General features: G+C 38.1%; 3 protein-coding genes and 1 pseudogene across 3 annotated transcripts; 3 read left to right on the top strand and 1 right to left on the bottom strand.

The window, feature by feature from the left end:
• The first annotated feature begins 263 nt into the window (after window positions 1-263).
• LOC131792523 (cholinephosphotransferase 1) lies at window positions 264-7,807 on the top strand. The gene is made up of 7 exons (XM_059109912.2): window positions 264-611; window positions 1,903-2,192; window positions 2,443-2,527; window positions 3,149-3,280; window positions 3,860-4,018; window positions 4,708-4,833; window positions 5,486-7,807. The coding sequence occupies exons 1-7, from the start codon at window positions 387-389 to the stop codon at window positions 5,600-5,602; spliced, it is 1,134 nt and encodes a 377-aa protein (XP_058965895.1). The 5' UTR covers window positions 264-386; the 3' UTR covers window positions 5,603-7,807.
• Window positions 7,808-9,235: 1,428 nt separating this feature from the next.
• On the top strand, window positions 9,236-10,528 carry LOC131792510 (demethylmenaquinone methyltransferase-like). Its single transcript, XM_059109896.2, has one exon. The coding sequence runs from the start codon at window positions 9,298-9,300 to the stop codon at window positions 10,117-10,119; it is 822 nt and encodes a 273-aa protein (XP_058965879.2). The 5' UTR covers window positions 9,236-9,297; the 3' UTR covers window positions 10,120-10,528.
• A 1,279-nt stretch (window positions 10,529-11,807) lies between these two features.
• Window positions 11,808-25,031, bottom strand: LOC131792462 (phosphatidylserine synthase 2-like). The gene is made up of 12 exons (XM_059109826.2): window positions 24,718-25,031; window positions 23,775-23,876; window positions 22,213-22,295; window positions 21,620-21,687; window positions 21,282-21,416; window positions 20,765-20,815; window positions 20,454-20,567; window positions 19,710-19,787; window positions 19,312-19,352; window positions 14,524-14,638; window positions 14,033-14,178; window positions 11,808-13,534 (listed from the first exon to the last, which is right to left on the bottom strand). Exons 1-12 carry the CDS (start codon window positions 24,891-24,893, stop codon window positions 13,267-13,269), a joined length of 1,377 nt encoding a protein of 458 aa, XP_058965809.2. The 5' UTR covers window positions 24,894-25,031; the 3' UTR covers window positions 11,808-13,266.
• Window positions 16,810-18,633, top strand: LOC131792463 (demethylmenaquinone methyltransferase-like; annotated as a pseudogene).
• Window positions 25,032-25,783: the final 752 nt, after the last annotated feature.

The raw sequence follows: 25,783 nt of genomic DNA, 5'->3' as shown, positions 1-25,783 counted from the left end.
ACTCCTGGACGTTCATCTAAAGGAAATATTCATCTCAAATCGATAACAGTCTTTTTTCTGTCTTCGTAAGCTGAAATTATAATCAACGACGTTAAAATGAAACTGAATTGTATCCAATTTTCTTGAATGTAAGTTGTCAGATGTTAACTGTCTCTTGATCAAGCTTACCGGAAACGAACACTAACTTCCGGTTCTCTTAGCGCCCGCGCCAGTAATGGAAATGTGACCTGGCCTTCGGTCTTCGAAGAATGAAACTAGTCACGGATTAATGCATTTACATTTGGTATCACTGAATGTTATATTTACGTGGCTTTGGCGGTCTTCAAATCTTCCCTTTGGCTACGAATTGAATCGGAGGAAATTTTAGTGAGCCAGGACGTGTCACAATGAATTCGGTTTTGAACGAGGCTCAGTTAAAACGCCTTTCAGAGCACAAATACAGCGCGCAATGCGTATCGATTCTAGACCCTTGCTTCCAAGTTTACTGGCGATGGCTTGTGGAACAACTTCCTCTGTGGCTAGCTCCAAACACCATTACAATCTCAGGATTAGTCATCAACGTAGTCACCTCCCTTATTTTAATGTGGTATTGTCCTCAAGCCAAAGGAGAGGTAAGATACGATGTAAAATAAAAGATAACTTTCCGTTTCAGTTTGTTCAGGCTTTAGATAATCGCGGTGTTTGAAGCGAGTCCTGTTGGTGAATAATACATGTTTTGTTCTGTTTCATTCATTTTAGCTTGTAATTGGATTCAATAAAAACATTCTTTTCCAAACTAGAACTGATAACATAACTTCAGCTTCAAGATCTCAATTGCTCACAGCAATGAATTTACACGAAAGCAATGAATTTGTCGTGTTAAGCCTGTATTTAGCTAAGCTCTGGAACTTTAATAGCGTGCTTTGATAGTAAATGTTTACTGATAGAATGATTGGTTAGTTTGAATTGCCGGCGTAGCATAAATCATTTGTGTGAGACTAATTTATTCGCGGTCCCATCAGTCAATCAAACTTGGAACGTTCACGAATTTCTAAAGAAAATTCTACCAACAAATTGTTCGTGTGTGTCATTAAACCGTGATATTGTCTATTAAAGGAACTAGTAAATGTATTTAATTAAACGCTGTATTTTACGCAGTAATGCATCCAGCTGTGACATTTTAATTTTCATTATCTAGCTTTTTAGTAAGTTATTATTTTATGTAGCCCTCATTAAATTAAACCAATGTATCATCCATGCATTTGCTTAAAACCAGGTGAACTTTTTAAAGTGAAAACATTTTATTAACCTTTCAAAGATGACCTGACCTGACATGATATTTGTTGTTGTAGTTGTTGTTGTTGTTGAATGATGGGTATCACATAATCAAGTGGAGAGAGAGCAAAGTTTATTTATCAGTTATGTATCCATATGTAGAGGAGATCTAAATTGTAGATCAAATTAGACATTGACACATGTAAGCATTTGGTGTCTAGATGGAGCTCAAGTGTAGTTTGACAACTACTTGTGGTTTAACCATTTAAGTCTTGCTAGTGACCTAGACAGAATTTCTCCTTACACTATCAGTACAACGTCAAGCAGATAAGTAATGAGAATAAAGAAGAATATCAGTTAGGTGATTATTGGTTGATTCAATTCCAAATTCTCAAAACTAACATCATATGAATTGTATGGCAGACAGTAAGGAGAAATACTAATGAGATCTTGGGAGTTAAAGGGTTAACTTGCATTTGGATCGCTGAGGTAAATCTCTCATGTAAGGATGCACATGTGTTACACACACATCTGTTACTGAACCTTTTAATGACACAAAAATACCAAGATTTTTAACCTGGACATTGATTACCATCAATATTTGCATATAGCCATATTTATGATGGTTGATATTCTTTATTTCCACAGGCACCATGGTGGGCCTTTTTCTTGAGTGCTCTGGGACTGTTTGCATATCAGTCTCTTGATGCAGTTGATGGTAAACAAGCACGACGTACAAAAAGTGCTTCACCATTGGGAGAATTAGTAGATCATGGCTGTGACTCTGTTTCCATGGTGATAATGATGTTGGCTATCAGTGTTGCAGTAGAGCTTGGGACACACCCTAGCTGGATGTTCTTCATAACATTCACGGCAACCTTCATGTTTTATTGTGCTCACTGGCAAGCATATGTCTCTGGTACTATAAAGTTTGGAACGTAAGTGAATAAAATTTTTACTTCTGTTTCAACTGCAGGAGAAAGTATAAGCTTTTCACATAACTGATTTAAGAGAAACTCCACTCCTAAAGATGTAAACTCCTATAGCAGGCCTGGCTTTTCTCTAAAGGAAGTACCAGTGGGTGAAAGGTCTCATTATTGGAAAGTTAACCAAACTAGAGTTACACAGTCATACACTTGCATGTACATGAAGCAAAGTTAATAATATTTTGGCGTGTTGAAATTTCAGTGTGGATGTAACAGAGATTCAAGTTGCTGGTATGGGTATATTCATGGTGTCTGGAATCTTTGGTGTTCAAGTATGGTCCCAGCAGGTAGGCCTGCTGCTATAATTCTAATATGTCACATGACTAATGTTGGGCATTTATTGACGAGCTGTATACATCTGTATTTTTTTAATGTATGTAGTCATCCAAGGTAATCATGAACTGTATTAGGATTGTTGATGAGTGACCAAAACAGAATTTCTTCCTACATATCAAACAGACATGTTATGAGAACAAAGAAAATATGAATTAGGGGATTTTAAGGTGATCCAATACCAATCTCAAAACTATATTGAGAATTGTAAGGCAGACAGTAAGGAGAAGTACCATTGATATCTTGGAAGTGAAAGGGTTGATGTACACATTTGTGAAAAGGAAATGCCAGGAGATGATAATGAACAGGTGTCATCAACCCAAAATGTGGCCTTTTAGGAACTGAGTTGAAAAGTGGCTTGTTCAGGGCTCTACCTGGCAGACACTTAGGAAACAGAGCTGACTGCCCTGCAGGAAAATAAATCCCTGCCTGTATGAGTGAATGGCTTCTTCAGTCCATATTTCCCCTTTCCGTATTATTTTTTTATATATAAACGTAGTGTACTTCTTTTTTCTCTTCACATTGTTGGGTTAAAGAAACAATTGTTGAGTTCCCTGATTTTTGATCATGTGCAGGTTCCTTACTTCAGTGTCACATACAAGGATGTTATCTTCGGGGGTACCCTGTGTGGAACAATTTACAATCTTTCATCAATATTTCTCCAAATATATGAAGGTGGAAAAGGGAAAAATGGATCAACAGTTGCTGTAAGTTTTTTTTAACATCATGCAATTTGCCTTACTGTTGTAGCTGGTAAGTGCACAGTGAGTAGTGCACTTATTGTAAAATGAGTGCAAGTGTTTCTCCCCCACCCCCAACATGGAGCATGCATGTAATTTCCAAGAACTGCATTTGCTTGACAAGGGTATAGTTGCTGTATGTATGAACAACAATGCAATTCTGATTCTAAAGTAACTTTCCTGGGTCATCTAGATTTAAATCTTGCCTTTTCAGTTGTGGTAATAAGCAATCAATTGTCCTTTTTCCAAGTTTTTATTGATTCAGAAATGTCGTACTATTAAGAAGTTGAAATGTGATGTTAAATGTTTCAGTGGGTAAAAATATTTGTTGAAAGGGAGACTGGAAATTGCTACTGAACTGTACTGTGCACAGAAATCTCAAGGAGTTTTGAAAACCAATGACTGTGGTAACCATAAATAAACATTTTATCTGTACCTACATATAATTAAGAACTTACAATTTATCGGCAAAAGTTGCAAAATCATGTGCCTGTTTTCTAAATTACTTGTCATACAAAGAATCACTTAGTTGTGTTTGTCTTTCAGGGCACTAGTGTTTTATCACCATTGTTTCCTATTGCTGCAATGTTATACATGGCTTATCTTACTGCAACAACCTCCTCCACAAGTGTATTCCATAAGCACCCATGTCTATTTGTCATGGCGTTTGGAATGGCGTGTTCCAAGATTACAATCAAACTAGTGGTATGTGCTATTGTGGGGAGTGTTTTTGTTACTACTATGTGATTGTGTTGTGTCTTAGTTACTTTTGTTTTATCCAGTATTAGGGGCACAGGCAAAGTTCTTTGTAAGGGGACATGAGTGGGCAGAGAGAGCTATACACTAGTTTAATGTGTTATTAGCATTTGGGGCATGCCTGAGGGCTTTGTTATTTATGGGTTGTCTGTTATTTGGGACTAATATGGAGGTCATATTATCTTTTCATATATAATTTTTAACAAGCAGGAGATTTCTTGACAAAAAAATGTTAAAGGAAATTGTCTGAATTTCTTTGAATTTTTACATATGTCATTTCTCAGAGACAGAAACAAAGTGAAAAATTAAGAATTATGTTCCTCTCTTAATGGGAAAGCTTCATACAAAACATTAATTGCCTTGGAGGATCAAATGGAACAGCTAGGCACCTCAATTCTTTCACTCTCACAAATAATTAGTGTCAGAAACTGTACAAGAGTTTCAATACACAGTGGGAAGACCAATTCCTAACCCATAAAGAAGCGTATTGGCATCAGAGGGCACAACTTTCCTTCAGTTCTTAGATCAGATCTTAGCAAGCAGATTATTACTTCGAAACTGTAAGAACATTTTTACCTAGAACCTTTCAGTTGTTCATCTTTTAGATTCCTCATTAACATTTTCTTCACTACCAACAGGTTGGTTGTATGACACGGAGTCCTGTTGAATTTAAAGATTCCACAATGATCGGAGGAATTCTTCAGATTCTTAATATTCATTATGGCTCCCCAATTGATGAATACGTTTTATTGTGGTGTATGATGGTGAGTCTTCTTGTATTTTTAAATCGAACACAATGTAAATGTTCAATTAAAAAAAAAATTGGGAAAATTGCAACCACAAAATAAGTGAAAAGTGCAAACTTTTAGAAATGGCGTCATACTTTTGGCCACGCAACAAAAATACGCGAGGCTTTATACCAGAATCTTAAAACAGGGAAATGGATTTTGCTGTCCTTTACCAAACTCATCCAAAACTGTTTTTGTGATGACGGGTGAGTGTATGATCAGTCCTTCGCTGTGTGTGCCCCAAGGCTGTGGAATTCTCTTTAGCATGAGGTATCGTTACTTTCCATGAACATGTTTCAAGCGCTCAGTTAGTAAAAAAGAGCGAAATTGAAGACGGCGCTGTAGAAGCTGACGCGACCCGGCCCAAACCTCCCTTGTCTTTCATCCCTTCACTGTTACAGAGCTGTTTTACCAACTGAACGCCTGGAACTGGCCATTCATGGATAGAATGCGAGTTCGTCGCGTGCAACCCCTCCCCTCCCATCTTTTCCTCTTTCTACCGTACTCAGGATTTCCTGACAAGTTGCTGGCACCCATTCATACTGGTTGGAGAGAAGCACTTGAAGTGTCTTGTCCATTGTCCATTGCCCATCTTCTCCATTGACTGTGTCTTACCCCTCTATTCTAGGGTCATGTGTTGTTTGAACAGCTACGGTACAACTTCGCTCTTGGTACGGATATCTGTGACTACCTTGACATCAGCTACTTCAGAATAAAACCTATGGATAAGGAGAAGGACAAATAGTGCGCCGTGACCTTCCACTTGTTAAGGGTAACCCCTGCTTTTCCTCCCTTTGATCTTTTTTCTGACCATTTTGTGAGCTGTGTTGAGCGGTATTTAGCGTGAAACTTATGTAAAACCCAGATCAAATGGGATCAAGACTCGGTGTTGGCTGGGTTCTTCCTTCAAATGTCATCAACTGCTGTAACTTTACAGGAAAGCTTGCATTAGGTGAAGGTCGGGATGCGCCGGGCAGTAAGTCGGTGCTACAGATTTCCGTGTGCATTGCTTTCAAAGCAAGTCGATGAGGGTGAAAAGCAAGTCGATAAGGGTGATAGGCTTGCTGTAATTATACGCAGGAATTCAAATAAGTTTGTTTTAACAATGCGTGAAATAGAAACTTTATAGGCTTTCAAACACAAAAATATCTCTATTTAACTCAAGTATGTAACAATACTGCGGTAAACCTTTTGCATAGCATTTGATGTTTTGCTCTTATTTTTATCAGAGTGAATTCTTTTTTTTTTTTTTTTTACCCCTGGGATGTCTGTTCGTCTTGTCGCCGCGACTTGTTGCTTGGTGCGTTCCGACCTTAACGAACTATTTCATCTGTAAATCTGTCTGTCAAAAACGCGATAAATTTTTGAAAATTTTACTAAGCCAATCCAACTTGTCCTTACAAGCGAAAAAGCCCTTTACGTTTCGCCGACCGTCGTCCAATTGGTTTGTGAGTCCGTTACGCTGTTAGCATGCTAACGATCCCGTTGATCTTATTTCCTGTGTGTCTTCCCTATTCATGAACATGCTGTTTCCTTTTCTTTTTTTGACACTCAACTGAAAATTGCTCTGAAGCGAGCCACCAAACAGTGGCTTTTTCAAACCCTCCAATAGTATTTTGATATACCAACCGAAAGGACAGATAACGTCTGGTATCAACTGATGTGAGAAGTTACCAAGAACTGATAGGTCATGTGTTGTCGTTGAGTAGGTGGTTGGCAAAAATAATTCTTTTTTTAAAAGTATGTATTGTAATTTGTATTGGAATTTGAGTTATTAATCGCATCTGATAACGCCCCCTCACCCTGAGATAATTAAGTGAGTTTATATCAACTTTTTAAGTTCTAAGGTTTGGTTAAATAGACTTTTTCACTTCTGGGTTTAGTACGGAAGGTTTCTTAGTTAATTGCGAAGACACAACGGTTTATTGTTCTACTTTCAGCTTTAGTCAGTTCCTTTTGAAGTAAATTAGATACTTCCCTTCTTAAAAGTTAGGTATAGATGCAATACTGTCGTCTTTACGAAAATTCCTTAAACAACACAACGGGGGAGTATAACAAACTTTGCTTCTTGTCGTCGAAAGTCAGAATGCAGCACATAAACAGTCTGATGTAATTTTGATCTTCTGTAGAACACAATTTTCATTTTTTTTCTTCTCTAATTACGTTCCATTAGGCTTTCTTTGAGTTATTGTTACCAGAAATCTTTAAAGTCAATCTTTGCGCTCCGTATGGCTCTTGGGAGATGAGTACATACTTAGATTCGCTCATTAGCGAAAAAGATGTTGAAATATTATTATCCTTAACAAATAACTTATTAAGTAGGGAGTGCGCTTGTACCCATCAGAAGTGTTAAAGCTCAGTATGTCAGAATCCAAAGGAAATCTTTCCATTAAAGAGCGCATTTCGATTGGGTGTCGTAAAACCAAAATCCGTTTAATCAGATCGAAGAATTAAATAAAAGCACCAAAGCGCTAGTTATGTTTGTTTGAGCATCTTTGAAGGTTGAAAGGATGGCGCAAATTTTAATAAACATACACTAAACTTAGTAAAACAAACCCATTGTAACCCCGAATTAGTCTTGACACTCGATTGAAAATGGCTCTGAATGGCTAGATTACAATTCGAAAGGGTTTCTCGAGATTATTTTTGCGATCTCTCCACTTAAGACCTGTCTGAATCGGAGTTGCGATATGAAGGGAAGATTATTAACGTTATCTTGCGTAACTGTGACATCAATCCATGTTACATCTTGAAAGAATCGCACCGAATAATGTCCATTTAACCGTAATTTTAAAATTTAGAATGCGAAGAAATTTTGATTTAGGCGTGTGTGATGCCGATTTATATTGTAGCTTATTTTAAATACTAATTTCTCACTGCATATCACGGTGGTAACATTATCACGAGTGTATGGAAAGATTATTTATTTGAATACAAATTCTTCAGTTTTGTTATTGACTCAGTTTTTTGGTAAGTCCTGTATCGGTTTTGTGACAGATTGAGATGGAAAGCACACGCTGTTTAATTTGATGAAAGATGGAATAGATTGGAAACAATTTTCACTGAAATACTCAGCATGGTTATGACGTTTGGTTTTGCGAGCCTTCTCGAAAACGCTCGCAAGACAACTATTTGAGCCACTTTACTACCTTCATTTAACAATTGGTCATATGATAAATATTTCCCGCGAGTAAAAAGTGGCAGAAATTTCATGGACGCCAGTTGAGCTAACTAAGTGAATGCCTTGCCTTCTACCCTAGTGAAACAAAAAGGATTACCGTTAAACATCTACAACAGTTCAGCGAGATACGCCGGAAATGTTGGTGTGTTCATTAATAGGTAGCACTCGACAAATCCTTTGCAGTCGACGATCGCATGTTTCAAGGGGCATCTTGCTGGAAGAGAAATGGCGCAACAGCCTTTTTATCCCGGCAGGGTGTCTCTCCATGTGATCGCCGCTTGCAAAGCATACATTAATTACAAGCGGCAAATAAGAACAAATTAGCTCGTTGGGATCATTTGGATTGGATACGAATTGATTCTTCCACACAAATTTCTAAATATATTATTAAAATCATTATTCTCTTGACCATACAAAAAGAAACGTAACCGAAAAGAAAAACGTAGAACTGAAAAGTTCATGACGTTGATAATGAGGATGACGATACTGACAAATTTGAAACTAGCTGTTAACTCAAGAATCAGAAAATTAAGTTATTACGTTTGAAGGAAAAGTGTAACCTGGTCTGATGCTGATGAGAACAAAAATCAAAAGGGAATTTTTCCCCATTTTTATTTATCCTAAAAATCTCAATCAGTATTTAATCATTCCTGAACATTTTGTCAAAAATTTAGTCATGTTTTGGTCTGTGATCTGCTTTATCAATACCACTATCGGTTTCTTTATCGTGATTGATTGCAAGACAGATGTTCCCCGTCCCGTGAAAATTTGAAACGAGTCGGGGAGAGGTTTGCCGTGGATTTGGCACTAATAATCAATTCTTGACTGTCCCTTGCAGACCTCTCGCGGGCTCACTGGTTTTAAGCTTTCCCGCGGGCAAAGAAACACTGGTGCCGAAGCGTTAACAATGACGAGCACCTGCTTGCAGGCTATAACACTAGTAACTTACGGGTCGTCCATGTATCTAAATGTTTCATTCAGTGCCACAGCTCCCAAAAAAAAAATACTTTGAAGGTAAACAAAAATGATAAAAAAACACGAGGCGTTAAAATACAAATCCCAGACACCATTTTTTAGATCTAGATCTAGATCTAGATCTTTTAGATTTTTGGAGCCTCACTAAAAACCTTTCAGACGTTTCTATTGGTCCATGCCAAGTGGCTAATATTCAATGACAGCGTTGTTTACGAGGTTTTAGTGATAATTTGGTTCTCTCGTGAAGTCGAACCGTTTAAGACCACTACGACATTCTGAGCGCCATGGAACGGAAAAATTGTTATGTTTCATCGACTATCAACACTGCCTCTGAGGGTTACAAGCAAAGCTCTCGTACTGTGCAAAACGAGTCTGGTAAAATGTTCATAGAGACCGAAGTTCAACCCCAAGCCGGAGACACGATCTTAGACCTCGGTTGTGGCACAGGAGAGCTGTCTGCATATCTTGCTCAGCTTGTTGGAAACAGTGGAAAGGTTGTGGGTGTTGATCCTGACAAAGAACGCCTTGAACTTGCTAAAAAATCACACAGTAATATCGACAATCTTTCGTTTATCGAGGGGAGCTCTTCAAACTTCCCTGGTATGGGCTCAGAATCCTACGACATTATCTTCAGCAACTACGTGCTGCACTGGATTCCAGACAAATCCAATGCGTTTCGGAATATGTACGCTAGCCTGAAGCGGAGTGGTCATGCCAAAATTGCAGCTCAGTACGGCAGCTATTTATTCCCATTCATAACAAGCGCCTTTAAGGAACTGAATCCAGAAAATGCCGAACATCTACTTGGTATGTTCAATTTTGAAGCGAGGTCAACGATCGAGCAATATTGTTCAGCAGCCGGGTTTGATATTGTCAAAAGTTATGATGCTCAGATCGCACAATATGTGTTTGAAAGCACTGAGACGCTTTTGAAGTGGCTTTGGTCCACTACACATGGTGCTTTTGATCCTTCGCTAGTAACCGAAGATCGCCTACAGAATTATTATCCATATTCAAGTCGAAATGGTCAACCTCCATTTGACTTCAGCGGAATTGAAGAGGAGTCAACTATTTGTCGATTGGTGGCCAACAAACAAGTTTCTTAGAACACCACGAAACATCCATTTACTTACACTAACATCGATTGTCTGTTTGAGGACGAAAGAATTATGTGCATGTCAGGTAATTTGAGGAGAAAATTACGAAACTGATAGTTCACGAGTGTGAAGTTTGACAACGATTCGCCAGTTTACTTTTACTTAGATACTAGGAATCGCTATCAAAAGTGAGTCCTTTCGACCTCAGAGCTTTATGTCATGGAAAACCTTGGCAGAAATCAACGTTTTTGCAAGTTTTAGCTTGCTGAGTATTGTTATCTTCCAGTAAAACAACAATGACTTTCCAAATTGTTCCGTAGCGTGACATTCCAATAACCGACATTGAAAAGGTTGTGTCTTTGTCATAGGAAGACTCTGTTTTCGAAATAATTAGTGCATCGTAAGATCAACCAACAAAGAAAACAATCAAATAAAAAACTGAAAAACAGCCGCATCTCTCAATTTAAGTGCCCCTCAAATGTGTCAGTTTTATTTTTCATGACGTGACTTCGCAAAAACCTATCAATATGTGTAACTAATCAGATCGAAACCAATACGTCCAACATCTCTATCACAGAGGAAAAGGAATACATGTCGGATGAAGTATCTCATGAACTACAACACTAAGCAGCTGTGTTAAACATGAAGTCCCTTCAATCTCTTAACAATGTAACCTTCACTAGGCTGACAGTCATTTTGAGTATGGAAAAACCAAAGGCTAAAAATTCAAGACCGCTACAATTAAAACTAGAATTTGAACTAAAGTTCTGGTGATTGAGGATAAATTGGAACGCAAATTATATGAAGGGATGGGTGAAATTACTAGGGGATTTCGACCAGAAATCTAGGGGAAATACAGTTTTATTGGATTTGACGAAGGGTTCGTTTGAAATGGGTTTGAGTCTTTAGGATTTAATTGTGTTGCCCCAAAGAGAACCATGCCTTTTCTGTAAATACAGTTCAGAGCCGCCTTAAGTTTATGGGGGAACTTTAAAGTGGCTCTGGTACTCAAGATGTCCAAAAAATAATGATTTATAGACATAATTTTAGAATATTTTAATACCATTTTCATTGGAGAACACACGAAATAAGTGTGTTCATATCACTCTACCCAAGCACTGGTGTTAAAAAATACCAAAAGCATTTTGAGCCTCTTAACACAGGGCATGTTCATACCAAGATATGCTTCAAAACCGTTGCAAACGAGAACATCCATGATCCACTATTAAAAGAATAAGTGTCTTACATAAATTTAGAGCATGGTCCAAATAAGAGGAGAACACACGAAATAAGTGTGTTCATATCACTCTACCCAAGCACTGGTGTTAAAAAATACCAAAAGCATTTTGAGCCTCTTAACACAGGGCATCTTCATACCAAGATATGCTCCAAAACCGTTGCAAACGAGAACATCCATGATCCACTATTAAAAGAATAAGTGTCTTACATAAATTTCACAGCACAAAGTTTCTAAAAACACCAAAAGCCAATGAGACCAAAAAGTGAAGTCAGGCAGAGTCGGAAAACAGCGTAAAACGCGTGAAAACGCGAGTGATCGAGTCCCGTGATTGGTTAAGAGGATGGAACGAGTTTAAGGGGACCAATCAATGCTTAGCGGAGTAAAATAAACCCAATGCACTCCCGGATTACATAGGGCACTTACTTGAGAATTGTTCTAAAGCAAGACACACCAAACAATCTGTCATTTTCAGTTTATTAGTGCGCCCACAATTTGACCCACACTACATCCTTTTTCATTTGTCCATATTTATTTATCAAAATCGCGTATTAACATGTTTCTCTACCATAAACTAGAAAAATACGTCTTTTAACTTAGTATCGAGTGTTCATGCCCACATTAGGTGAGTGCCTTCAGTTACTTCAACCAATAAATGTTGAGCTAAAATTATCACTCGCTATACACGATCGTAAATTTTACTAAAACAGGCACCTGGTTTCTTCACGCTAATAGAGCAAAATTTGACCACTACTACATAAAAATCCAGAAGGACAATGCTAATAATTAAGCACAGGATCGAAAAAAAATGCTTCTGCCTTGTGAAAAATTTGTCTATCCTTGAATAATTTTCGTTTAACACCAACCACGCATTACAGCTACATTAACTAAGATTTTGGTTCTTGATGTGAATTAATCAAAAGTACATATTTCTTAGGTTCGGTTGGAGATGTAAAAATATTTGCGGCCCCCGTCTCGGTGATAAGAAACTAGAATTTCCTCCTCTTCTTCTTCTTTTCAGGCGTCACACTTTGAAATATAATTTAAGTCTGGCCCTCCTACTGCAGAACATAGATATCACATCACTCTCCTCCCATATTGTTTATAAATACGAAATACACAAGCCTTGATCTTCCTTGGTTAACGAGAACCATTTTGATACCTTCACTTAACAATTGGTCATATGATAAATATTTCCCGTAAGTAAAAATACGCTGAAATTTCATGGAACCCAGTTGAGCTAACTAAATGAATGCCTTGTCTTCTACCCCAGTGTAACAAAAAGCATGACTGTAAAACATTCACAACAGTTCAGCGAGATACGCCGAATTGTTGGTGTGTTCACTGATAGGTAGCACATAAAAAATCCGTCGCAGTTGGCGATCGCATGTTTCAAGGGGCATCTTGCTGGAAGAGAAATGGCGCAACACCCTTTTTATCCCGGCTGGGTGTCTCTCCATGTGATCGCCACTTGTAAGGCATACATTAATTAGAAGCGGCAAACAAGAACAAATTAGCTCGTTGGGATCGTTCCGATTGAATACGAATTGATTCTTTCACACAAATTTTTCAATATATTGTTAAAATCATTATTCTCTTGACAGGAAAAAAAGAAACGTAACCAAAAAGAAAAACGTAGAACTGAAAAGTTCATGACGTTGATAATGAGGATGACGATGCTGACAGATTTGAAACTAGCCGTGAACGCACTGTTTGAAAATCATTCTCAAAAATTGGCAAATTACGTTCTTTGAAAATCATTCTCAAGAATTAGCAAATTAATTTATTACGCTTGAAGGAAAAGCGCAACCTGCCCTGATGCTGATGAGAACAAAAATCCAAAGGGAATTTTCCCCATTTTTATTTATCCTAAAAATCTTGATCAGTATTTAATCATTCTCGAACATTTTGTCAAAAATTCATTCATGTTTTGGTCTGTGATCTGCGTTATTAATACCACTATCGGTTTCTTTATCGTGATTGATACGAAAGCCGCCGATAATCGAAGGCCAAAATTGCCACACCGTCCACGCAGTCCAAGAGCCGAGGAAAAGAAGCCAGAATACTGTCACGTGTGTAGGAAAGGGTATAGTGATGGTTTCCCAACCGAATTTAACGCAGATTAGCACTTCTGTTGCAACAATAGCCGCGACCACCCAAGCCTGCTGTCCAAACCGCTTACAAGTGCTGAAATGAAAAGAGAGCAACGGAGATTTACTAATACCTTAAAGCTTCTTACGACTATTTTTCTACAAGAGATCAGTTAAGTCTTCATCTAGGTGGCCTTTTAATAGCCGACCAGTTTCGCTTTTTAAGCCAGGCTGTAAATTTTTACGTACCATCACTCCAGTCGATCACGCTAGCTATGTTTTATTTTTATTATTAAGTTGGACACCAATTCACTCCCCGCGTTCTTACTTACAAAAATTTCTAAAACTAGTAGCCTACGTGCTGGTCCTCATTACAAGGGCTGTAAGACAGATGCTACCTGTCCCCGGGAAAATATGAAACGAGTCGTGGAGAGGTTTGTCGGGGGTCTGGCACTAATAATCAATTCTTAACTGTCCCTTGCAGACCTCTCGCAAGCTCACGTGCTTTAAGCTTTCCCGCGAGCGAGGAAACACTGGTGCCGAAGCGTTAATAAAGATGAGTACCTGCTTGCAGGCTACAACATTAGTAACTTACGGGTCGTCCATGTATCTAAATGTTTCATTCAGTGCCACAGCTCCCATCCCAAGGTACAGTGCCATACGAACTTGCATGATGAAATGAGGAGGAGGAATCCACAAAATAAACTTCAAGTAAAACAAGTTTAACTCGGCCATAAGGAACTGAAAAATTAATTAAAAGCTTTTTAGCGTATTTGATTGCAGACACGAAACAGAGCAAGTAATCCGAAATTGCATTGATTTGCTTTACTTCGTTAGGTGATTGGTCCAGAGAACTCTCGCCACTTTCTGAACCAATCAGATTTCAAACCAAAACCAATTGTAACTTGGTCACCCGCGTTTTCCCGCGCTTCAGGCAGCTTTCTTATTTTTACTTAAAAAACTCATTGGTTCCTGGTGATATTTTCCTTGCTATGCCAGGCTGTTTTGATCGCTTCGGTGTTGGTTTTACGACACTCATTTGAAAAGCGTTCTCAGACCCCAAGAATAGCAGGATTTTTCACATACCACAGCAGCAATTCCACAGACAGCCAGCCATCTTGTAAGGCTTGTGGTGGCTTTCCAATCATAAGATGTCCACGAATAAGGAGTAAATTGAGCAGCAACTCTTTTGAACATGCCACTGAGAAAAAAAATGTCATAAAAGGAGTGTTCAAAAATTAGAAGATAAAAGCAAATAGTTATTTGAGAATAGAACGGAAGGCGTAAGATTGAAGACACCTCATATCAACTTAATCTCGTCACCTAATTCACGATTTCCACTGTTGATTCATAATGCATACTGTACAGTTTTGTGCAGTTCCGAAATCACTCATTCGTCATCAAGTCTACTTACATAAGTTCTTTCGGAAAGCTAGAGAGATTGTTTTTGTAATTCATGTGTTGTTTTCAAGCTGTTATCGTGTTCAAAAGTGGCAAATCCCTTTGCCGTTGCGGAAAAAGAAAATTTATTCGCACTTTGCATCGGAGTGGAAATTTTGTTCACTGATAGCGACAGGGGTTCCTACTAGACTGAAGAGATTCATTGGCCAGAGTCTATGTCTATCGAAGTTGCTGTGGGCGCTAGTTCTCGATAAATTTCGCCGACAGTCCATCATCATTCGCGTAGCATTGCACTTCGAGCATCGATCGTTGAAAAGCTGTTTTAAATTGTGTTTGGAGTGTAGCTCTCCTTCCTCTCCCTGACCTCTTTTCTCCTCTTTTTGCTCCTTCCATATCGTCACAAGTAGCTACACATCCACACGTGTTACTTAACCTTCTCGACCTAACTCCTTGTTCGCTCTTTGCCTCTAGCACGCGTCAGCAAAACAGTCTCAAATGGCTCTCTCCGATGTGATTAGGTAACAGCCTTCATAGGCGTGACCAACGCCCCGAAAAAAATCCGGTAAAGTGTTTTGGATTGAGTTCTGATTTTTAATGATTTTATTCCTGGCTGATATTCGGTAAATAACGAAGCGCTAAATGCAAATTCCAAACCTTCTCTTTTAAGTCAATATGTGCAGATCACGTTCCGATAAAAAAGAAACGTGTTGAATAAAATGCGTCGTCAAATAAACGTATCTCGAAAAACGTCTCGGCGTGAATAAATAAGCTCCTATTTTGTTCTGTGGTAAAAATCAAGAAAATAATAAGTTACATATCTGAAATCAGTGTTTATTAAGCTTTAGGAAAATGTAGACTTTTACAGGGTTGGCGCGCATAATTTTCACGCTACCTCAGTTTGAATGGAAAAGCTAATTTTCCTTCTGTGATACCTCAAACCTTAAGCGTAACACCCGCTGATGAATTATTCTTCCTTCTAGGTGTCCTTAATTTCCTTTTTATTTGGAAGACAGAATTTGATGTTCGATCAAGCGAACAAAACTCTTCAGATGATAAGTTTGTCACTTCCAAACAATATGGTATTTCTGACGATTGAGTCTGCGAATAAGGCAGAAATAAATATTTTGTCGGCACGAGATACGACATGACAAAGCCTGGGCCTTGGGCCCGAGCATCATGGGTAATGATGCAGTGGTATATAAGAGGGAGTAAACACGTGGTGTCCATCTAGGCCTCAGAATCAACCGTCCACCTCTGGCTGATGACAAATTTATTTTAGTTTGAAAAATTATTTTCTTCAACTGTGAAGCCTCGTAGGACGGGCTGCCGACTGCTCTAAGTTTGGGCCATGGTTCCTACCCAGATTTCCTGTCATATTTTTCCCCAAAGGCGTTTTTTCTGGCAGGTTTTTTCTGGCCTCCGTATAACTGTATTAATGTCCTTGTAAGCGGTTGCCCTTCTCAGTTAATCCCGACTTGGTGAAGTATGCATGTTAGTAATGTATACCTATTTTTGAATGCGTAAGGAATCGACTGTTTATCAGGATTGTATATGGAATATCAGTTGCGAATGTATGTATGTATGCTCGCCTCGGGCAATATATGCCTCGGGTTCGTTCTCGGCAGGCTTCCCTAAATAAACTTATTTGGTGTTCACTACTGTGTTATTTGTTGTGTGGTGGAGACTAAATATGCTGGATGATGCATTGATCTTGTGAGGATAAATTTACATTTAAGAAACCCCTGGGAGTTACAGAGTTAAATTAAAAACAAAATTAAAGTCACGAAACCGAGATGTCCATCTCACATCTGATGTTCAAAGCTGTCAACATTTGAGGGCCTTCTTATTAATGCCAAAATGACGTTAGCTGATGTCATGATTGAGGCACCGAGATGAATTGTTCATGTTATCAACCGTCCAAAGGAGTAGTGAGCGTGACGAACGTTTTAGCCTCACCTTGCGAATGTTACTATTGGTCCATGCCAAATGGCCACTATTCAATGACGTCACTGTTTACGAGTTTCTATCGATAACTTGGTTCTCTCGTAAAGTCGAACCGTTTAAGACCACTACGACATTCTGAGCGCCATGGAACGGAAAAATTGTTATGTTTCATCGACTATCAACACTGCCTCTGAGGGTTACAAGCAAAGCTCTCGTACTGTGCAAAACGAGTCTGGTAAAATGTCATAGAGACCGAAGTTCAACCCCAAGCCGGAGACACGATCTTAGACCTCGGTTGTGGCACAGGAGAGCTGTCTGCATGTCTTGCTCAGCTTGTTGGAAACAGTGGAAAGGTTGTGGGTGTTGATCCTGACAAAGAACGCCTTGAACTTGCTAAAAAATCACACGGTAATATCGACAATCTTTCGTTTATCGAGGGGAGCTCTTCAAACTTCCCTGGTATGGGCTCAGAATCCCACGACATTATCTTCAGCAACTACGTGCTGCACTGGATCCCAGACAAATCCAATGCGTTTCGGAATATGTACGCGAGCCTAAAGCGGAATGGTCATGCCAAAATTGCAGCTCAGTACGTCAGCTATCTATTCCCATTCATGACAAGCGCCTTTAAGGAACTGAATCCAGAAAATGCCGAACATTTACTTGACATGTTCAATTTTGAAGCGAGGTCAACGATCGAGCAATATTGTTCAGCAGCCGGGTTTGATATTGTCAAAAGTTATGATGTTCAGATCGCAAAATATGTGTTTGAGAGCATCGAAGCGCTTTTGAAGTGGCTTTGGTCCACCACACATGGTGCTTTTGATCCTTCGCTCGTAACCGAAGATCGCTTACAGAATTATTATCCATATTCAAGTCGAAATGGTCAACCTCCATTTTATTTCAGCGGAATTGAAGAGGAGTCAACTATTTGTCGATTGGTGGCAAACAAACAAGTTTCTAAGAACACCACGAAACGTCTGTTTACTTACACTAACATCAATTGTCTGTTTGAGGACGAAAGAATTATGTGCATGTCAGGTAATTTGAGGAGAAAATTACGAAACTGTAGTTCACGAGTGTGAAGTTTCACAATAATTCGCCAGTTTGCATTTACTGAGTTACAAAGAATCGCTATCAAAAGCGAGTCCTTTCGACTTCAGAGCTTCATATCATGAAAAACCTTGGCAGAAATCGACGTTTTCGCAAGTTTTAGCTCGCCGAGTATTTTTTTTTATCTTCCAGTAAAACAACAATGACTTTCCAAATTGTTCCGTTGAATGACATTCCAATTACACGCTCGAGGAGCGTTCACTCGGGCTTCATATCGAGCGTTTTACTCGAGCATTCACCACTGGATTCATACTCCAATGCAAGATCACTATCTGTTGTTACATTGTTTTATATAGCTTGTTGATGTGTGTCATTATCATCTGCATCATTTTGTAAAGCTGTGAGGTTGCTATCAATATTGCTAATATCAACTTGTATATCTTTGTACAATGGATTATATACTTTGAGCCAGTTAAGAACTTGCTGTATGAACTCTGGTCGTACTGCTTGAAAATAAACATGTCCTCTAAATTGTAACTGTCTTTTAAGCTTTAGCATTATTATACCAGATCTGTCAGGTGGACGAGGGAGTTGTTTACATGTCTGATCATATTCTACAGGTACATTGCATATTGCACCTTTAATTTTTTCTGTTGTCCTTTATGCAAAACCACAATCTTATCAAATACTATTCGTTAAGCTATAGTATTTGTTCTAGTTTTTCTATTGTGGATAGTTCTGTGGGTATTTCATTCACATACATATGATTCACTATAGCCTGACATGGTAATTTTCCTTTTATGACTTTTGAATGACAACATGTGTTGCATAAATACTGTTTTCCATCAAATGACTGTTGAATATTGAAATATGTTTGGCAAGGGTACTTCTTGTTTATGCATGTTATTACTGATTTCTTATAAAACAAACAAACAAAACAAACAAACAAAACACTGCCCCTCAAATGTTTTATTTTTCATGACGTGACTTCGCAAAAACCCATCAATATGTGTAACTAATCAGATCGAAACCAATACGTCCAACATCACTACCACAGAGGAAAAGGAATACATGTTGGATGAAGTATCTCATGAACTACAACACTAAGGACCTGTGCTACACATGAAGTCTCTTCAATCTCTTAAAATTGTAACCTTCACTAGGCTGACAGTCATTTTGAGTTAGGAAAAACCAAAGGCTAAAAATTCAAGACTGCTACAATTAAAACTAGAATTTGGACTAAAGTTCTGGTGATCGAGGATAAATTGGAACGCAAATTATATGAAGGGATGAGTGAAATTACAAGTGGATTTCAACCAGAAATCTGGGGGAAATACAGTTTTATTCGATTTGAAGAAGGGTTTGTTTGAAATGGGTTTGAGGCTATAGGATTTAATTGTGTTGCCCCAGAGAGAACGACAGCGATAATATTTAAAAGATGGTTAAAATATCCATTAATGCGTACGGAAAGCTTACCTGTAGGTGGGAATGTTCCATAACCCTCTCCAGTGGTATGGCTGTGAACGTAAAAAGAAACGTCCCATATATAGCATAAAATTATTGAAAAACAAAAAGCTTTTCTTCAAAACGTTCCAAAAAAAATTCCCCCCCCCCCCGCCTTTTCTGTGAATACGGTTGAGAGCCACCTTATTTTATGGGGGAATTCAAAGTGGTTCTGGTACCCAAGATGTCCAAAAAAATAATCATATGTTTTATAGATATAATTTTACAATATTTTTACATCATTTTCATTGGAGAACACACGAAATAAGTGTATTCATATCACTCTACCCAAGCACTGGTGTTAAAAAATACCGAAAGCATTTTGAGCCTCCTTAAGACAGGGCATGAGTAAGATGACAGCTGCAATGTACCTTATTTCCAAGATATTCACAAGTCTTCATACCAAGATATGCTCCAAAACCGTTGCAAACAAGAACATCCATGATCCACTGTTAAAAGAATAAGTGGCTTAAATAGTTACTAAACACACTCCACACCATACAATGCAAACACATCTATCCCCTTGATCCAAACCAAATGGATCTTAATTGTATTTAAAGCACTTTAAGAAGGACATTTTAGTGACAAGAGTATAATTATTTGGCAGTCTATTTTTGCTAGCTTGACTGTTGGGTTATGGTCTATGACCAAGTAAGGCATTCTAAGAAGTGAACCTAGAACCCACATCAGGCAATGCTACCTTACCCCTCCCCTGACCCAATAACAGTCAATTGATAACAATTTAGGGCCAGGGGAGGGATAGGTGAGCAGTTGTTCAGATAATGACATTAATCAAAAGCCTGATCCAACCCAAGCTGCATTGAATTTTTTTTAACCTTTTGATCCGGTAAATGATGATTTACAAAGGCTGAAGGGGGTGAGGATATCGAAACCCACAATTTTGAACACTTTAATGTACACCATCCAAGTACTTATCAGGGCTTTCTACCAACTGGACTCTTTTAGGAGTGTTCTGTATATTTACCTATAAATTAGTCGAGGGTTTGAGAAGCAACATCACACCTGCTTATCATCATCCCTTGTAATGAAACTGTTGAGTAGTTACAAGGAATCACAGGATTAAAGAAAATTGTCATTTGAGGAGTTGAACTTACATGATCCCACCAACATTCACTAAAGTTTGGTAACTGATGCTCCAAGGAATACTCCAAGACTTCAAAGAGAACACTGATGACAGTCAATAACCAATAGTCACGCAGGATGAGTGCCTACAAACACAAAATTGGTCATAAAAAGTAAAAAGGGATACACACTTGGCAAGTTGCACAAAAGAGAGACGATTTTATGCCAAACAAGCAATGAGTCACTCCTAGGATTCTTTCACTACCAACCAGTAACAGATAAGAGAACCCCCAGTTAGAAATGTCTGTAATCTCAATGCTTCACTTCAACAACTTCACCTTACCTTTGCCCACCATCCAAAGAAATGAGCTGGTAAAAAGACATCACACTTCTCCTGTGGGGCATTAAAGAATGACAGTGCTTAGAGAAGGGTACATTTAGACTCAAAACAATGTTTCCAACATTCTGAGGGTTCTTTACTTTAAGAAAATATTTTTGATTAAATAAAAATTTGCTAACTTGAACCAATTATGTTGCAATCTCTGCTGCTAAACAATTTATTTGATGAATGTTTGATTTTCAAAACACTCAGAACAACTACTTAATTTGGGGTGAAAAAGCAAACCCTGTATACCTCAAAATCAGTATCCATAATTTCCATACTCTTCTCTATTCATTTCCTATGGTGCTGATATTTTTTTATGGTTTAACTCTCAAAGCTTCCTAAGTCAGCAATGACCAGTATTCCTTTATTCTCATGATCTTAATGAATGATTCAGCAGTATTACTGTGAGGAGAAATTACATGTAGATGCCTGTCGCTCTTAAGTTTAAAGGGTTAAAAATTTAACTTGCACCTACAAGAAAGGTATGGAATGATCCCTTGGGATGTCCAGGAGTGTACAACCTACAGTCTTCCCCATAAGATTGCTCAGGCAATGGTTTCCCCAAATCTTCGTCAAGATACTTCAATAACTGCCTTGCATCATCAGTTGTCTGAAAATAATTTTGCATGCAAAGGTAAGTTAAAAAGAGAACAATGAGGGCCAAAATGAGAATATCAGCAGCAGTCATGATTGCAACAAAAAAATCTAAATAATTTTGCAAGTGTAAGTAATTGTCTAATATAAACAGCAGACTTTACCAGTTGAAGAGGTGTTAACAATGACAAATAACATATATTTACCAAAAACCCATACCTGGAATAAAAGAAAAATTAGAGCCAATTCATAAACAACACTCAGGCAAAGAATGATACGCCAGAAAGCTGAAAATCAAAACAGAGAGCTTGAGATTAAGAACATGTTATTCATGGGTTGGTCAGCAGTACATTTGTAGACAACGGTAATATTTAATGCCTTTTACAATATACTGATGCAACACTAGGGGTCAAACCTATGGTTGCCCCTTAGGAATTTGCCACCACAATGATAGATTTTGCCCCCAACATGAATCAACTTAATCAGCATGCCTATTTAGCAAATAGAATTAAATAAGGTATAGCAGCAAAGTTTTTAACAGGACAGGGTGGGGAAAATTTGTCAGGTAGGGGAGACTTTGTAAATAAAAAAACCTCCGTAAACCAATGCGCTTCATGGTGTTTTAAGCATCTTTAAAATTAAGCCTGAGTTTTTCAAATCTGTCATTAGCAATCTGTGTGATTGTCTTGATGTATTGATCTATTATAATTGAAACCATCTCTACCTGTATGTGGTTTCATCTCAGGTGTTCATCTTTTGAACAAAACAACTATTTTAAAGGTTTATTACATTTTGGCCAATCAATCACATACCTGGGTGAGGTCGTTTGAATGGACCATCTCTAATCTGAGTAACCCCAAACAACAAGAACACAGCTATACAGGCTATAAGTCCTCTGAAACAACATAACATGCAAATATCATGTTACACCCTTAAGAGCAAAAGTGTCACAAAAAGTAATTAAGTACTAATTCTGGTTGACAGTGGTTTTACTTTTCTATAATTAGTGATTGGTCTAGAAAGCTGATACCACCCTGACAAACAATTACATGTGAATCCACAACTAAAGGCACGACTGTCGTCAGGCACTACGCTTGTTTTTTTTTATTTGCCCCTTCATGCCCTGTGATATTTTCCTGTGTTGTCAGTGGCAATTTTGAGTATTTTAATTCTGGTTTGACAATACTCAGTCAAAATGTGCTCTAAATTGCAGAATTTGATCACTAATTCTCTCTTCTGGCTGATTAATAGTTCCTTATTAACTGGCTGTTAACCATCTACACCCTAATACGAGTATGCATATTTTCTATACTATTTGCTATACATTTCCTTAGGTGCTGACAAGGGGAATTTGTGTGACAATTCAAATTCTCTTTTGGTTGGAAATCATTTTCTTTATTCCTGTGACTCTAATGTTTGATTCAGGGCTGATATTGTAAGGAAATCTAAGATGCTAGTCACTCTTAGGGTCAAGGGATTATGAAAATTGAGAGTTTATTAAAAAAATACATCTTAATTCTTATCACCTGTTTACTAAATAATTTCATATAGACTTTTAGGAAGAAATTAAATGTCGATCACCACTGAGAGATACATGTTAGGGTAATGAGACAAAGTCATGTCTAGGCATAGTTTACTGGTTTTATCACATTTAGCCTGCCACAATAACATCCATATAAAACCTGCATTTTACAACCTCCAATTAACCACTTCAACACACATTAGATATGGGTGTTCATTCAATAAACGCAGAGCTCACATATTAATTTGCAAAAACAATTTTTTGCCCACCTCTCCATTGACTGTGATGCCATGGTCATCACCTTTTTTACTGTGGGGAGGAGGGGGGGGGGATGGAGGCACAATCCCCCAGAAAATTGTGAAAAAAAACGAGTAGGTAAGATGTGGATTCCTTTAACTGAGCACTTGTACAAAGAGTTTGAAGTGAGTAAAAGGGAACAAGGAGTAACAGTGGCTCTGCACAAGAATCTTCATTGTTGGAAAGAGTTTGAAGCAAGTATAAATGTAAAAAGGAGCAAGTTATATCTAAAAAGTTAATTAAATTAATTTTATTGGTAATTAACTTAAGCAGCAGATTACCCACTCAAAATCAGCAGTTTAAATCAGAAGCCTCTAATACATGAGAAATAGTTGTTTTATCCTTAAATATTATCCCTGAATCACACATTAAGGTCATGAGAATGAATAAAATGATCACCCACTGAAGCTCAGGATTGTCGAACAAATTCTCCTTGACAGCACCTCAGAAAATGTTTAGGGAACAGTAATGAGAATATGCTTACTGATTTTAGGGTGTAAAGGGTTAAACTATAGTTGTGGTCACGTCCATTTTTTCTATAAAAAATATTCATACCTCTTTGTGTTGTATTCACTGTTTTCCTTAGTTTTCTCAAAAGCTCCAACATAAACCAACACACAAAGCATAATTAGAAGAACTGTCACTGTGTGTGCTCTCCTGAGAAAAATCATAAGCCATAATAATTTTAGAAGTAAGTCCCATCCATTTTCACAGAGCAACTTCATTAATTGTACAAGCATTAATCTCACATGCACTTAATAAGCCACTGATCCTCACTGCATCTGACTGTTCCATAACTGACACCAACTTGGAATAAAGGGTGTAGGTTTCTAGAGAAACAGTAGTGCGGCATTGGTGGGTATTACTAGATAATTTGGTGTTGTGGGCTGGTAATGTGAGTTGGCCACACTGGTCAGCTTTGAAACTCTTCATGGAGCCCAATTTACATTACCAACTCAGTTGATAAAACCAAATTATATTTTGACACCAGCTTTGATTCTTTTAATCTCATTTGGCTAAAAACCAAGAAGTGTCCATGATTACTTTGTGAACTTCTTATTTCAAGGGCAAGTCTTATGGGGATAAAGTGCACTTGGGTACGTGATAAAAATCTCTCAGGGCTACAAATCATCGCATCATGCATGCATGCATGCATGCACATGTTGCTACCATAGCATTGCTTGACCGGACACATACAAAGAGCAATCATACAGTAGTGTATATACATCGGATACATGTATGAAACCTAAACTGAGATAAAAGTTTTTACTTCAGCGGATGCAAAATACAGGAAAGTAGTAAACTGATGAGAAAAATAAAGCACTTCTGATAGAGCTTCATCAATCGAAGCTGCTATGTACATAAAGTAATCAAGACATGATTACTTAATACACCTGCTTGGGGAAGTAAATTTATCACGCAAATAAGGGCGATCGAGCGCAACGAAAACCTCATTAGCTATGGAGACTTCTCCAACATGACCGGCCGCTTGGCTCACCAGAAATAAGTGTTGGTTCCATCGTCAGAAAACTGCTGAGTCTGTTTGATGTCCCACTCGCACTTTATGCTGAATGGCCGCCGGTCATCTCCTTTATCGTGTCCATTAGCCCTAACGATGTCCTTATCATGTGCCTGACCATTTTGGTGGCTTGCACCTTCCTTAGGCTTTGTCATCCTCTCTGACTGCGACACTGCTTAGTGGACTAGCCAAGCTTTTCACATTAAACTGATTTCGAAATAAAACGGTGACCTTACCACACCGAAAATGAGCAACAAAAGATTATGTAGATTTCCAGCATGCACATGCAAAAATATCGAAATATTACTGGACGTGGAAAGATTGGGATCTAGACTGAAACACATTCATCCCCAGGAGCTCTGGTCACATGCCCGATACTCGTCATAGTAACCTCTAGTAACCTTGCCATTCGAGAATTTTCAACCTTGCGTTGAATGACGTGAGAGATTCCTTTTTAATGTTGATTAAAGTAAAAGAACCTAGCCCGTTGCCGTTGATACGGAGAAAAGAAGACGAAAAAAACCGGGTTTTTTTTACAACAACGCTCTGCATACTCAATAATATCCGTTTCGACGGTGTCAGTAAGCTGTTTGTGAACGTTTACTGAGTCCAAGGGCACAAACAAGGTAACAGTTCTCCCTTAGCTTTGCCCGGGTTTCCCCTTACTTCTGACAGAAAATTCCTTGCACCGAAAATCCGGCTGTAAATTCGAGCGCGTAACAGTATGAAAAATGTTTTGGCACGTTGAGGAAATTTTTTATTTTGTCAGGCAAACCATTCGACAAATTGTTTAGAAACTACCTGATGTAAATTCTGTTCGTTGATACACTAAGAGAAATGTGACCTTGTTAGAGAAGATGTTGAACGAACAAAACAGACCTGCGATACTCATTTTTGGGGAAATCATCATCCTTGCTATTTGAAAACTACAAATTTTACATTTATAAGTCGGAGGATGAATATATATTTTTTATTCCATTTTATTTTTCCATGTTAGTAACTCTATCGCAGTTATAGACTGTTTTACGAATAAAACATTACAATA

This window comes from Pocillopora verrucosa, chromosome 8 (assembly GCF_036669915.1).
Source record: "Pocillopora verrucosa isolate sample1 chromosome 8, ASM3666991v2, whole genome shotgun sequence".
NCBI lineage: Eukaryota > Metazoa > Cnidaria > Anthozoa > Scleractinia > Pocilloporidae > Pocillopora > Pocillopora verrucosa.
Note: the sequence above shows the minus strand (reverse complement) of the source record. Positions and strands in the feature narration are given on the sequence as shown.

Coding starts and splice junctions, on each gene's coding strand:
- LOC131792523 (XM_059109912.2), top strand. CDS start 387: ATGAATTCGGTTTTGAACGAGGCTCAGTTAAAACGCCTTTCAGAGCAC. Junction 612..1,902: donor GTCCTCAAGCCAAAGGAGAG/GTAAGATACGAT, acceptor TTATTTCCACAG/GCACCATGGTGGGCCTTTTT. Junction 4,834..5,485: donor TTTTATTGTGGTGTATGATG/GTGAGTCTTCTT, acceptor CCTCTATTCTAG/GGTCATGTGTTGTTTGAACA.
- LOC131792462 (XM_059109826.2), bottom strand. CDS start 24,893: ATGACAAAGCCTAAGGAAGGTGCAAGCCACCAAAATGGTCAGGCACAT. Junction 21,688..22,212: donor ATTCAAACGACCTCACCCAG/GTATGTGATTGA, acceptor TTTGATTTTCAG/CTTTCTGGCGTATCATTCTT. Junction 14,179..14,523: donor TCTGTGGAATTGCTGCTGTG/GTATGTGAAAAA, acceptor TTAATTTTTCAG/TTCCTTATGGCCGAGTTAAA.
- LOC131792510 (XM_059109896.2), top strand. CDS start 9,298: ATGGAACGGAAAAATTGTTATGTTTCATCGACTATCAACACTGCCTCT.